The sequence below is a fragment of the Lacerta agilis genome, chromosome 9 (assembly GCF_009819535.1).
Source record: "Lacerta agilis isolate rLacAgi1 chromosome 9, rLacAgi1.pri, whole genome shotgun sequence".
In the NCBI taxonomy this organism is placed as follows: Eukaryota; Metazoa; Chordata; class Lepidosauria; order Squamata; family Lacertidae; genus Lacerta; species Lacerta agilis.
The window spans coordinates 44,100,715-44,114,975 of NC_046320.1; the positions used below are offsets into that span (position 1 = coordinate 44,100,715).

The following is a 14,261-nucleotide window of genomic DNA, read 5'->3' on the forward strand; positions in this document are numbered from 1 at the left end:
CCGCAAAAGGAGGGCTGCAACCATCATAAACGCAAGTTTCCAGCATCCATGCTGGCAGCTTATGGAGGGGGCGGGGAAGGGCCCACGTCAAAGCAACGGCAAGGAGGAAAATAATACTAATATACCGACACCCTGTATCAACGCAAAAGATTTCGCCTAGTTTTTCTGTCAATCTAATTGGATGTTATAGCCGAGATACTCAAAGCAATTAATTAAAAAAAAAAACCACATAGGAAGCGCACTTCACATACTTCGGGGCACAAAAGTTTAAGCAGGCGCGTGTAGAAGGAGAAAGGGGAAGGCCGCCGCTCCCTTTATTAGAGGCTCCTGGAAAGCGCGCCAATGAGCAGGCAGCCGGCAGAGGAAGACCAAGCAGCGGGACCTGCCCTTCACGCCTTCCGGCGCCGCTTCTCCGCCCTCGCACCGCCCTCCCTCCGCCGACGGCTCCGCCAAACGCACTGCCGCGGTGCCGCCCTCGCGGCTTCTTCCCTCCACCAGCCCGCCCATCTCATCGCTGCCAAAGGCGAGCGAAGCAGCCCTGGGCGCCGCCATCTTTGGCGCCGCCTCCATTTTGCCCGTGCAGCGTCAGTAGCGCCGAAGGGCGGGAAAACAAACCCCGCCAGGTCCGGCCACAAGCCCCGTCTGCCGTTACCCCGAGGGGAGTCCCCTCCTAGGCGCCGCGAATTTAGCTAAGCGGGGCCTCGAAAAGAGCCAAAGAGAGGCGTCGCTGCGGTCTCTTCTCCACCCGCGCCACTCACCTCCACCGTAACGGCCATACCGCGACATCTTCACCCGAGTAGGGGGGGAAATCCCAACCGTCTCCACGGCACACTAGGCAACATCTCGCGGCACACTAGTGTGCCGCGGAACAGTGGTTGAAAAACACTGCTCTAACATGTACATGTTCTAACAGAAGAATAAAATATGATTTAACTATTGAGTTTCCTTATACCAAATCTTAACATGACAATTACTGGTGCCATCACCAGCGAATATTGTCCTATTTTAAATGAAAGTTCTCTAATATTCTCATTAATCAAGAATATTCTCCAAAAGATTATTCTCGAGAATTTTACATCACTACCCGTGCCCATGTCACTCAAACAGGAGAAGAGCTCCAAGCAATCTGTAGCACTTTTCCTTTCCTTTCCTATCTGCAGAGCTGATGCCTAGTGTGTTCCTTACATCTGCCCAACAAACTAGACTAGGGGTCAAGAAGGGATATATCCACTGTCTTGCCAGTTTGTTTTCTGCAAATTCTCTCTCTTTCCACACACATTTTCATTTGAACTGGGAGGTGAGAAACACACTATGTGAGGAAGGCCCTCCCAGCTGTCACCTTTGATCCTTACCCTGTCATTCCAGAGGGATTTGCCACCTACTTCACCAGGTCATTATCCTGTTCCTGATGGGAGAAATACGCACCTAAAAGATCTTGACAGAACTGGGCAGTCAATGTTGCAGTCATGTGACTACTTCACCACAGGCCAAACAGAATTCACATTTATCACATTGCTGCAAAGTTACCAAAGAGGCTTGAACAGTTATTTAGTGAAGCACTCATATGATCACTTCCAGAACACCAGATTCTTATCATGCCATCTTGATGGTGTAAAGAGGTCTGCAATCCATGTAAAGCTTCCTAAATCTATACATATCTGGCTAGTTTTATTGTAGGTAATCAGACTTTGCACCAGCTCTAGTACATTTCTTGGGCAGAAAGGAAAATGAGTCTCTAAGGATAGATTCAAGCAAAACATACAACTGATATTTCCCACACATTCTTACAACAACTTCTCCCAGGGAGGGTCAGTGTTTAAACATAAGCTTCAAATTATTATAAAAGCATGCAATAGTTAAACCCAAAACCTACAGTCATGAGAAGCTACCTTAAATTGTCAAACATGACTGTAATGTTTACACACAAAGAACATTTTAAAGCTGAAAAAAGTGGACGCTTCCAAATAATACGTGTTGAAGTATTAAAGAGATACGTGTTTTTTAAGACCACAGCTGCTGAACAGAGATAAAAAGAAGCAAGCCCCTGCTCACAGGCTTCCAATCTACACTTGTTTTGCAAACATTGCAATGCAAATGTTCAAATACTATATTACTTTTTACCGTATATACGTGAGTATAAGCCGACTTTTTCAGCCCATTTTTTGGGCTGAAAAAGCTGCCCTCGGCTTATACTCAGGTGAACGCGGGCGGCTGCAAAGGGACAAGCGGCAAGAAAGGGATCCTTTCTTGCTGCTTGTCTCCCCTGCCCTGCCGATCCCCCATCTGTGCCTGCTCTCTGATCCCTCCTCCTGTGCCTGCTCTGTGCGAGGGATCGCGCATCCTCCTCCTCCTCCCGTCCCTTCTCCCCGAAGGGGAACAGAGGTAGCGACGGGGGGCAGCGGGAGCAGACAAGTATCGAGCAGGCGCGCGAGCCGGCTCAGCCCCAGAGAGCCTGTTGCTTTTGCCCCCATCCCATCCCAGCTCAGTCCGCCATAGAAACTGCCCACCCTGAAACTACCCACCCCTGAACCTTCCCAGAATCTGCTCCCTTAATTCCTCCCTGAATATGCCCCCTCCCCCTGAGCCCTCCCTGTAAAGAGACCCTTTCTTTCCAAGCCTTCCCTCTTAACCCCTGCCCATCCCAGCTCTGCCCACTGTAGAAACTGCGCTGAGACTCTATGATCCTGTGCCTGCTCTACCCCTGCCCATCCCAGCTCTGCCCACTGTAGAAACTGCGCTGAGACTCTATGATCCTGTGCCTGCTCTACCCCTGCCCATCCCAGCTCTGCCCACTGTAGAAACTGCGCTGAGACTCTATGATCCTGTGCCTGCTCTGCGCAACGCATCAGGGAGGGAAAAGTGGGGAGAAAGTGCTCCTCGATGCTTTTCCTCTCCTATGCCTTGCACAGAGCAGTCACTGCTCTGTGCGAGGATCGCCTCCTCCTCCTCCTCCCGTCCCCTGAAGGGGAACAGATGGTAGCGATGGGGGCAGCGGGAGCAGGAGGAGGACAAGTATCGAGCAGGGCGCGCGAGCCGGCTCAGCCCCAGAGAGCCTGTTGCTTTTGCCCCCATCCCATCCCAGCTCAGTCCACCATAGAAACTGCCCACCCTGAAACTATCAACCCCTGAAACATTCCCAGAATCTGCTCCCTTAATTCCTCCCTGAATATGCCCCCTCCCCCTGAGCCCCTCCCTGTAAAGAGACCCCTTTCTTTCCAAGCCTTCCCTCTTAACCCCCTTCCCCCATCCCAGCTCTGCCCACCCTAGAAACTACCCACCCTGAAACTTTCCCAGAATATGCCCCTTGCCCTTGATGCCCTCCCTAAATATGCCCCAACCACCCCTGAAACCTTCCAGAATCAACCCCCTTCCCCTTAATCCATTCCAGAATCTCCCCCTTTAATTCCTCCCTGAATATGCCCCCTCCCCCTGAGCCCTCCCTGTAAAGAGACCCTTTCTTTCCAAGCCTTCCCTCTTAACCCCTGCCCATCCCAGCTCTGCCCACCCTAGAAACTGCCCCCATCCCAGCTCTGCCCACCCTAGAAACTGCCCCCATCCCAGCTCTGCCCACCCTAGAAACTGCCCACCCTGAAACTTTCCCAGAATATGCCCCCTTGCCTCTCATGCCCTCCCTAAATATGCCCCACCCACCCTGAAACCTTCCCAGAATCTGCCCCCTTCCCCCTTAATCCATTCCAGAATCCCCCCTTAATTCCTCCCTGAATATGCCCCCTCCCCCTGAGCCCTCCCTGTAAAGAGACCCTTTCTTTCCAAGCCTTCCCTCTTAACCCCTGCCCATCCCAGCTCTGCCCACCCTAGAAACTGCCCACCCTGAAACTTTCCCAGAATATGCCCCCTTGCCTCTCATGCCCTCCCTAAATATGCCCCACCCACCCTGAAACCTTAATCCATTCCAGAATATTCCCCTTGCCCCTGAAATGTACCCACAATATGCCCCCTTACCCCCTGAGCCCTCCCTGTAATAGACCCTTTCTTTCCAAGCCTTTTATTGGTATTTATTTTTATTTTTGGGAAATTTACCAGTAGCTGCTGCATTTCCCACCCCTCGGCTTATACTTAAGTCAATAAGTTTTCCCAGTTTTTTGTGGTCAAATTAGGTGCCTCGGCTTATATTTGCGTCGGCTTATACTCGCGTATATACGGTGTATCTCATTTGTTTACAAACGGCAGCATTTCAGCTTGAACACAGTGTGGGAGTGGGGCATGATTCTCCAAATAATAAAAAAACTGCAAGGGAATTTTGTATTCCAAAATTGTCTCTTCCCCACTACTTGGAAAAGGCTACTGTACCCTTTGTATCATAGTCTCATCACTGTCTACTTTATGAACCATTCAGAAAAGCTCTCACAAACCACTATTTAGGAAGCAGCTGCTTAAATTACCCTTTGTACTGCATGCTAGTACTCCACAGGAGTGGGTATCAAAAAAACAACATGCACAATAGGTCAACTTTTCCTAGGTGTTAACTTAAGGGGCCTGCTTACACATAAGCAGTGTATAGAAAAACAAGAGTATTATGAACCCCATTCATGATATGCATAAGAAAATGGTGACATAAGCTTGACAAGCAGCCTCAAATCCAACTTTGATCCCCTTATTACAACCTGAAGACTTGACAACATTTACAACTGATGATGTGGCAAACATTTACTTCAACACTTTAAACCAAAAAGAACTTAATTTGTTTGGGTTTGGGGGTAGAAATGTATTACTGCATGCTGTGTAATCAGCTGTAAAGCCTTGGGATGCCTTACTGCTGTTCACCTATTGAAATCTGTTTGATTTTAGCAAAGCTTTTTCATATTAGCACTCTACCCAACTGATATGCAAATCACCTTTGTTATTTAAAGTATCATATGCAAAGTTTTGTGTGTGTGTGTTTTAAATAAACTCATAAACCTGGTGCGATACAAGCACAACAAAAAGGAGCACTTACTGCCATTGTCATCAGAATCCTCACTGCTGCTGGGAAGTCGACCTCGTTTCATGATCTTCCCGGGTAACAGCAGGCAGCCTGTGAAGAAATGCAACAGAAACCAGAAGTTATCAAGTTCTGAATCAAAGAGCTCACAAATGAAAGCAAGTGCCATTAAGTAACATAAATAAAAGCAGCAAACATGCTGAAGATATTCAATTTAAAATGCATCCCATGGGACAGCCAAAAAGAATATCGGTTGATTGATAGTGGCCTGCCCTACAATTAGACAGAGCGCAGCAGCTGCCCTAAGTAACATGCTGGGGAGTGGTAGCAAAACCTTGGAGGACCGAGATGGGTGGCTTAAGTGGCTTGCCCTGTACTGCCAACTAAGCTAGCCTCCTGCCTTCAGGTACAGTTGAAGACAATGTCCAATCACCAGTTTTGAAAAATAAAACTGCTATCCCAGCTGACTTCTGGGCACGGAATAGGAATAGGGCACCATACTGTCCTTTGCCTCAGGAAGCAGAATGACCTGGGCCACCAATGTTGATGGAATCCTCAAGCCAAGCTCACCCCAAGAAGATGTAAGATCTTTTTTATGGCTTTGATATTAGCAAATTTAAGCAACTGCAACAGAGCATATACTTTGGTCCCTATTTAGCCAATATTTATATTGTACAACACATTTATGAAAAGGTTTTACAGCCGTAGGAGGCATCAAAACAGCAAGACTAATTACAAAGGTCACTGCATCCCTCAACTGAGCAAGCAGTATGCATAGAAATGTTCCCACACTAGCCAATCACTAAGCTCCTATGACAACACAGAAACAGAGATTGTAACTGAACAGTACGGTATACCAGAGACTGGGTTCACAATGAGCTAACATTTCCTGAGTGGGATGTGCATGTGAAGATGTGTTGTGGGAGACTAATTCAAAATGCATTAAGACCATAGATACACAAGTTGAGCAAATCATCAACACTACATTCATGCTGGCCACAATCCTAATACATGTTGAGCCTTCACATAATTTAGTCCCACGTGGCTCCCCATGGCAAGAAGTAATTTCATGGCGAAAGAACAATGCAAGAATCTACCACACTGAGACACAGAAAAAAGGATATCAAAACTTCTCTCAGTAATGGTACTGCTGCTGCGCTATCTGCTCCCAAATCCTTAGGTTGTTCTGATTTGCAATTCAGGATTTGTTAAAAAGTCAAAGCAGCAATGCAAGTGGAGAAGTCATCTACACATTTATTCTTCTTATGGCTGCACTTGCTGTATTTATTCTGACAACTATCAGGAATTCCCAGTTTATATCCTTCACTGAAATAGCCATCAGTGATACAGATAGGGATTTGTAAAGCCAAAGCATGGGTAATTTTAGGGGGGAAAATATAATGTAAGAAAACATTTGGTCTGTTTCTCACTTCCACATTTAGGAGGACACTTCTTAAGGATCTTTTCAATACATGTGGTAGCAACATCCTATCCATGAACAACACTTTCAGCATTCAGAAGGCGTCAGAATATAGACAAATTTTATAAATGTTTATTTGGTTACCAATGGATTTGGCAAGGGTACTTAAGCAGCCTCTCACTGATAATGACTGAAAACATCAGCACCTGTGTTGGCTTAGCAGCCTTGCCTTATAAACGTTCCAAAACATGTCTAGATCATGACTAACCATTTTCTTAAAATAATTGAAAAGCTAAAAGAACCAGACTGTGGCTAGTCTCATCCTGGACATGTGCCGAAACATTCATGACTAAATCTGTCTAATGTGGGCTGACATCAGCACACTTAAATGACTACACGAAGAAGCCCTGAGAAGTGAAAAACTATTTATCCTAATAGGTCCCTTCAGCAGAGATGATGCTCCAAAGCATTACATTATGCAATAAATGCAGACTCTCAGTTACAACATAAAATAGCCAGTGAGTATCCAAGTGCTAAAAGGCCAGGAAAGGGGGGTGACGGGAGGTGAAAAAGCAGAAACGTGACACAAGTGAAGCAAAGCATGTTCAGCGTGAATTAAAGTGACAAGTACTCTAGGACATGCATCAAATCTCATGAGGCTTAGTTTGCCATGTTTCAGTTCACAATGACAATGTGGGCTGGCCAAGCCATTAGCAGCAAAATCCCAAGGCACGCCTTCCAGGTGCAGTTTCAGGAATCAGCTGCCAAGCTGATTTGCTTCTAGTTTGGTGCTCAGACACTGAACTGATTAGATGTCATACGAACAGCAACTTCTAAGCCGCTCCACTGGCATTTACAACACAGACATCAAGCCAACTGAAATGTAGAAAGTATGTCTAATTGTAATGGGTGTTTAAAAAGGGCATATGCTTAGATTACAAACCCTTAACAGAAGCCGGACTCATAAGACAGAAACCACACTAGAACCCATGGGCCATTTCCATGGAGTAAACATCACTATAAGCAACCATAGTCCCATTATCTGTAACTCTTAGTTACACTTGTGCTTGCTGCTATGTAACTCCAGGTAAATAGAAATCCCTATTGTCAGAAAGTCTGGATATTCAGATATTTGGATGCCGCACAAGCTATAGAGGCAGATAAGGTTAAACTGTACAAATTGAATAAAGACCTCACTTTAGATAGCTAATCAGAGGCAGAAAAACTGAGCAGATTTTGTCCAAAGTATGCTAGCCATTTCAGTCTCTTGCAATCGAAATAATGTGTCTCAATGCTATGGACCTAAAGCGTGAAAAAACAGAAATCTACAACCCTTGTTTAACTCATCCACAGATGGTTAAGCACAGGCTGCAACCAACGATAAAGGCAGACAAAACATTGCAAGCTGTATCAAAAATTTAGGGAGTAGCTATGTCCCACTTCTGGGAAAGATTGAAGCATAACATTCTACTGATGAACAGCTCCATTTTCAAAAGGAATGTTAAGCCCTTTCAACCAGGTGGTACAAAAAACAAATACTGCAGCTAGCATTCACAGAACAGCCAGCTACTGTACATATCTGACCTCCAGCTGTTTTGTAAATATCTAAATTCCAGGTAAAAGTTCCCACGCACAACATATTAGTATTGCCAACCTTCACAAAGATAATTTACATATGATTATATAAACGAAAAACCTAACATCACCTCTCAACTTGCAATATTCAAGAGCACACTCCTACAAAGAAAAGGTCCCAGCTAGGGCTGAGAATGACTTCTCACTGCCAGCCACCAAGGACACTGACAGTACAGAGCTATACAGACCAATAGCCTGACTCAATGCAGGGCAGCTTTTAAGTGCAGGCCTAATAACTACTGTCTCATGGAAGGGCCATAGCTCATGGTTACTGTGGCCTGCTTTGCGTGCAGAAGGTCCCAAGTTCAACCACCGGCATCTCCAGGTAGGGCTAAGAGGATCCCCTGTCTGCAACCTTAGAGAGCCTCTGCCAATCAGCATAGCCCTTACTGAGCTAGATGGACCAATGGTCTGAATCAGTATAAGCCAGTTTCCTATAGTAGCAACTAAGATTTTAGTTTCAACCAAGTGAAGCACTGCATTACTCCAACAGCCTGTAATGTCCTTGTCTGAAATATCATTATCTACAGAATGACTTCTGCTTAAGTCAGATGTGTAGAAAGGCATTAGCCAGACATGCATTCTAGCCACTGATGACATAATTTCTTAATATAAATTGCTCCGCTTTGAGCTGGTTTGTCTTAACATAAAAAAAAGTTTTTGTTTGTTTCAGACATGTTAGATTCTAATGACAAGAAGCAAATGAATGTCACCCACAGAGCAAGTGGGGATGAAATAAACCACTGAATACTAGTCCCAATGTTTCTTTTTTAAAAAACAAAAAACTCTCTTCCTATGGAAAGTTAGCATGTCAAATAGGTTAAAGTCTAGGGTACTCCTTGGTTTATTTGTTCTACACGCAGAGATTTTAAGTTAGAAAATATTTGTTGCGTAGCCAGCAGTCTGAAGTGGTGCAATACAAGGAAGATTTCTGAATGGGTAATTCAGCTCCCACTGAGCATTTGAAGATGTTAAATTTTGCATTAGTGCCAAGTTACTGAACTAGTTCAAAGTGCTAGTTTTGGTGTATAAAGCTCTCTACAACTTGGGAGCCAGATACTTTAAAGACTGCCTTACCCTTTATATATGCACTCAATCACTGCACTCTGCAGGTGAGGGCAGATACCATTTTATCAGGAGGCTCATTTTATCAGGAGGCTCATTCCATTCCACACAATATAGGAAGAGGCTTTAGTGCTGTGGCACCTACCCTTTGGAATTTCCTCCCATTAATATGAGACAGAAACAAACTCTATTGTCCCTTTAACACCTTCTGAAGGTCTTCCTCTTCCATCAAGCCTTTTAAGTAGATTTCTGTTCAAAGTCTGTATCTGCATTGGAATAGTTTTAGATGTCTTATGTTAGGTCTATTAGATGCCCTCAGCTTTTTGTGGAAGAAGGATGGGATGTCAAATGTAAGAAATAAATAAAGTATTATTAATTAACTAATAGTGGCACTGTAAGAATTTGGGAAGCCTTGCTGAGCCATCAATCAGTATTGTATGAGAAGACCAAACTTGGGTTTTAGATAGACCAATGAGTAAATGATCAAACAATCAACAACAAAGATTCCAAAATTGTTGCAGAAGTCTATTATTAAAATCTCTAGGCTCTATTCATAGATTTCCCCATTAGATCAGGAGTATTAAGAAAAAAAAGTTTTAACATTTTTCTCTGGAGCGTTCCACCTGCTTCCAAGATTGCCAACATGATGAATAAATAGAAGTGTTTCTATTTTTTAGAAAACAGTAATTGGCAAGCCTCAGAACAAGCTACCTAAACATTTTATCTTTATCACTTAAAAGAGTCAGCATGAATTTTGCAAAGCAAAACTAGAACTCAGAAATAAGGTAGGTAAGATGAGATGGTTGGACAGTGTTCTCGAAGCTACTAACATGAGTTTGGCCAAACGGGAGGCAGTGAAGGATAGGCGTGCCTGGCGTGCTCTGGCCATGGGGTCACGAAGAGTCGGACCAGGGCCACCCAGGGCGAGGAGGAGGGGGTGACCTGACGATGCGGGGGGGCTGCGGCTGAACAACAACAACAACAACAACAAGAATGAGCCAGTCTATGCTGTGTATTTGAACTTTCAAAAATTGCTGACACCTTAGCACAGAAAAATAGTTGAAATCCCTAGGCTCTGGAATCAAGTTTCAGTTACCCCTGCATATGGGCATTTTCCAACTGTGTCTCACATTAATTCCTAAAGAGTCATGGTGGAAAAGGAAATGTATTTTTGTAACTCACTGTTTTTTAAAAAATAAGAAGCATGGCCAATTTTCAAAGTGGAGATGAACAGAAGCTTATCCCAGAGACATGTTTGTCTGAAAGTTGTGCCTACAATCATTAGTGATTTAGGAAATGCTATGATTAATGATGTTGCAACATTTGCAAACTATACATTACTTAGAAGAGGCAGAGAAGAATGATAAGGCTTGTACAACACAGAGGGACTATTTAGCTCAGTGAGAGAGCACATGTTTTGCACACAGATAGGATAGTCCTTCCTATGTTCAATCCGTGGCATCTCCTATTAAAGTTAGGAGGAAGAACCAGTGGCTGCACTGCGTATATTGCTGTACTACAACTTCCACCATCCCTCACCACTGGTTATGCTGGCTGAAGCTGGCAAGAGTTGTAGTCCAACAAAACCCGAGGATCTCTGTATCTGAAGAAGTGTGCATGCACACGAAAGCTCATACCAAGAACAAACTCAGTTGGTCTCTAAGGTGCTACTGGAAAAAGGTATCTGAAGAAGTGTGCATGCACACGAAAGCTCATACCAAGAACAAACTCAGTTGGTCTCTAAGGTGCTACTGGAAAGAATTTCCTATTTTGTTTCCTATTTTGTTCCGAGGATCTCTGATAGCAATGCTGGAGAAAATCACTGCATGAAATTGTAGGTGAGCTGCTGCCAATCAGAGTAGACAATACAGACTCAATGGACAAACAGTATGATCTGTATAAGGCAGCAGCCTACATTTCTATAAAACAGCAAATGATTAGCACAAAAAAACTCACACAGGGAAACACTCTAATCCAAGGGTACCCAAACTGAGGCCCGGGGGTCGGATGCAGCCCAATCGCCTTCTAAATCCGGTCCCGGCCTGCTGACAGTCCGGGAATCAGTGTGTTTTTACTGAGTAGAATGTGTATTTAAATGCATCTCTGGGTTATTTGTGGGGCCTGCCTGGTGTTTTTACATGAGTAGAATGTGTGCTTTTATTTAAAATGCATCTCTGGGTTATTTGTGGGGCATAGGAATTTGTTCATGTTTTTTCAAAATATGGTCCGGCACCCCACAAGGTCTGAGGAACTGTGGGCCGGCCCCCAGCTGAAAAAGTTTGCTGATCCCTGCTCTAATCAGCCTAAGGGAAGGAGCATTTGCCTTTTTCAACTTGAATATTTCCAATCACACCTATCCAGCATTTTCACTCCCCCCCTTCCCTGCTCAGATGGCCTGCCCTCCATAGATAAATACAACCAGTGCACAATTGATTATTTTTGGTTGCTATATTCCAAAGCTCCCTTGAATTGGCTTTAAAAAAAAAAAACAAAAAACACCACTATACAAGCCAACAAGTTTAGGGACAGTAAAATGCAACTTACTAGCTCAACTCACATTTTGATTCCCCCCCCCAGCCCCAGAGGTCAGTATTGGGAGCATTAACATTACATATTTCTATCCCTTGGTTTCTAATTAACTTCCCTTGAAAATGACAACTTGCTATAGGTTATTACCTAGCTTCTGAGTTGGTCTGGATGATCATATCTCAGCTTAAGAAGTATTTTCCCTGTGCACGCCACCTTTACAGAAGCCTCTATTTCAAATACAAATTAAGAAAGCATGGTTGCAAACTTTTGAACAAGCCAGCCTTTGAAAACATCTTCAACGCACAGGTTAATATCCTGGTTTGTTCCAAAGTTGTTTTTCCTGGTTTGGGTGACACGAGAAACTATTTTAATTGATAAGACTTCCTTGTTTGGTTGCTCATGCTACAAAGGGGTTGAGATATGATCACCTGAACACAGCCACACTTTAGAAGATTTTAGGAGGAAAGTAGGGGAAAGCAACCCTAACCACTTCAGTGTAAAAAGACAGTTGAGAAAGTGAATTAAATTACTGTAGGTGTTACTATGGAGGTATAATGATTATCTATAAAACAATAACATCAACATAGATTCAACAACACACCATGTTCATATTGTAAGATTCGGTTAAACTTGCAGTAACATTTTAGACATTCTCCCATATCTCATTTTATAGCGGGGATATATTTCATTTTTCACTTTCTAGGGATATCAATATTCAGGAAGTCTTGATTATATTTGCAAAGCTTGATATAGGTTGAACAGCAGCATGTGGAGAAAATGTAGTTTCAAAGTGGCTACAATTATTATTTTAATGGCTGAAGAGAAACAGATTTTTAAATGGACATTAAATGTGCATCCCCAGGTCAAAGCTTTTATAACCTGTTTTTCCTTCCAGAGTACTTTTAATGACTTCCATAAACCCCTGGGTAAACAGGATTTATAATTCCAGCTCTGACAGATCATTAACTATAACAGTGTTAACGGGTGCAAGTATAATAAACTGCACAGAACCACTACAGAGACAGCAAGGGAGAATGCAAATGTACACCCTAAAGACAGACTGAAGAATTGTTTTCTCCAAAATAGCCCATGAACTGATATGATACTGGCTGTATCATGACCTAATTAGAACATCTATGCTAGATATCATTTCAAATATTATTTTGCATATGTGTTAAGAAGTGTGCCATCTAGTCTTGGGGTACATTTATGGTAAATGAAACACCTAAAGTCACAGAGTAATTGATACAAAGGTGCCTTTCAGTTACGCACAACTGATTTCAGTAGATTTTTCTGCTAACTTTGCACCAATGCAGAATATTGTTTTGTTAAAAATTAGTTCAGCATTATTCTGTATCTCTGTAGCTTCTGAAGCCACCATGTAGGGGCCACCAACCTATCTTGGTTTTAGTAGCTCTCATGTATTCTGGCAGTGATAAATTGGACAATGCACATCTAGTTTAATCTACCTCTCACCCATCAGACTTACTGTATTTAGCAACTTAAGTGTGGAGGAATGTTACCAGAATCCATTTCAAAAGGTTCAACTCCGTACAAGCTACTGGAGACAGAGAGCGATTCCTTTCAAAAGCTGCATCATAGCTATGCTGTGGGAAACACAGTTCAATATATTATTACAGTAACAGGCCACCTATTGTAGTGTCCGTTTATAAATACTCAACCAACTCGATGTGCAATGCAATTCTATGTATGTCTATTGAGCAATAAGCCCCAGAGATCAATGGAGTTTACTCCCACAAAAAGCATTAACAGGACCAAAGTCTTAAATGGGTATGACTCCAAACTACGCAGCCATGGTCTTTATTTACTACAGTCACTGACAAATATAACTCATTCAAAGTTTTATTTATCATTATGTGTCAAGATGAGGTCCTTTAGTATCTTGACGAACAGATTCAAAAAGTGTACAGATAACCTGCCATTTAGGGATTACACACTGTATTAAAGATTAGCAGTGGTGGTAAAAGATTTAAACACCAGGTCACAAAGTCAAGAGCAAACTGTTGCATTCAACAACAATCTGTGATAACCTATGCCTGTGATCTCAAAACACAGGCAAGAACCCTCACTACATCTATAAGCATGCTCCGAAAGGGGATGCAGGAGCCACCCTTAAACTATCTTGCTTTGAGTGTTGTGAAGACTGTCAATCATGATAGTCATCCTATGCATCCTATGATTCATAGCATATTTTACTTTGTTCTGCATATCAAGTTTAGCAGAAATAAAACTTGGTGCATCTGACCTCCAAGAACAATTTGTTGCTGTTCTGCCATGAAACTTGCATAAAATCCTGAGCAGCTAACTTTGTACACTTGGTTTATTGCAAGGATTCACCTTGGGGGGGGGGGGAAAGGAGCTCACACTTTCAACTTGTGCTTTTAAGCTTCTTTTTCCTTATGACAGGTATCCCAACGAAGGCTTGTAGTATCTCCCCCTCTCTCGCGCGCACACACACGATTATTTCCATCCCATTCTTTTAAGTGCTGCCGTTTTCAGTTTGAGGGCAACAGCTGCTCCGAAGGTACAGCCCCGTCTCCTGAACCCGCCCACTCGCTTCCCCAACCCGTTCAAGGCAGCAGTTCTTTGCCGGCCACCTTCGCAATCCACCCGGCGAAGGAGGGGCTGCCGGCTCCCGAAGGTAGCGGG

The 14,261-nt window shown here is 43.5% G+C and overlaps 1 protein-coding gene across 4 annotated transcripts in view; it reads right to left on the reverse strand.

Annotated features, from left to right (window-relative positions):
* Nucleotides 1–14,261, reverse strand: part of JADE1 (jade family PHD finger 1) — a 153,599-nt gene that overhangs the window by 41,400 nt on the left and 97,938 nt on the right. For all 4 annotated transcript variants that reach the window (XM_033159662.1, XM_033159661.1, XM_033159665.1 and 1 more), the window contains one exon: nucleotides 4,958–5,035. In XM_033159662.1, coding sequence (XP_033015553.1) covers nucleotides 4,958–5,009 — 52 coding nt within the window. In that variant the 5' untranslated portion in view covers nucleotides 5,010–5,035. Of the gene's footprint in view, nucleotides 1–4,957; nucleotides 5,036–14,261 lie in introns of those variants that run through there.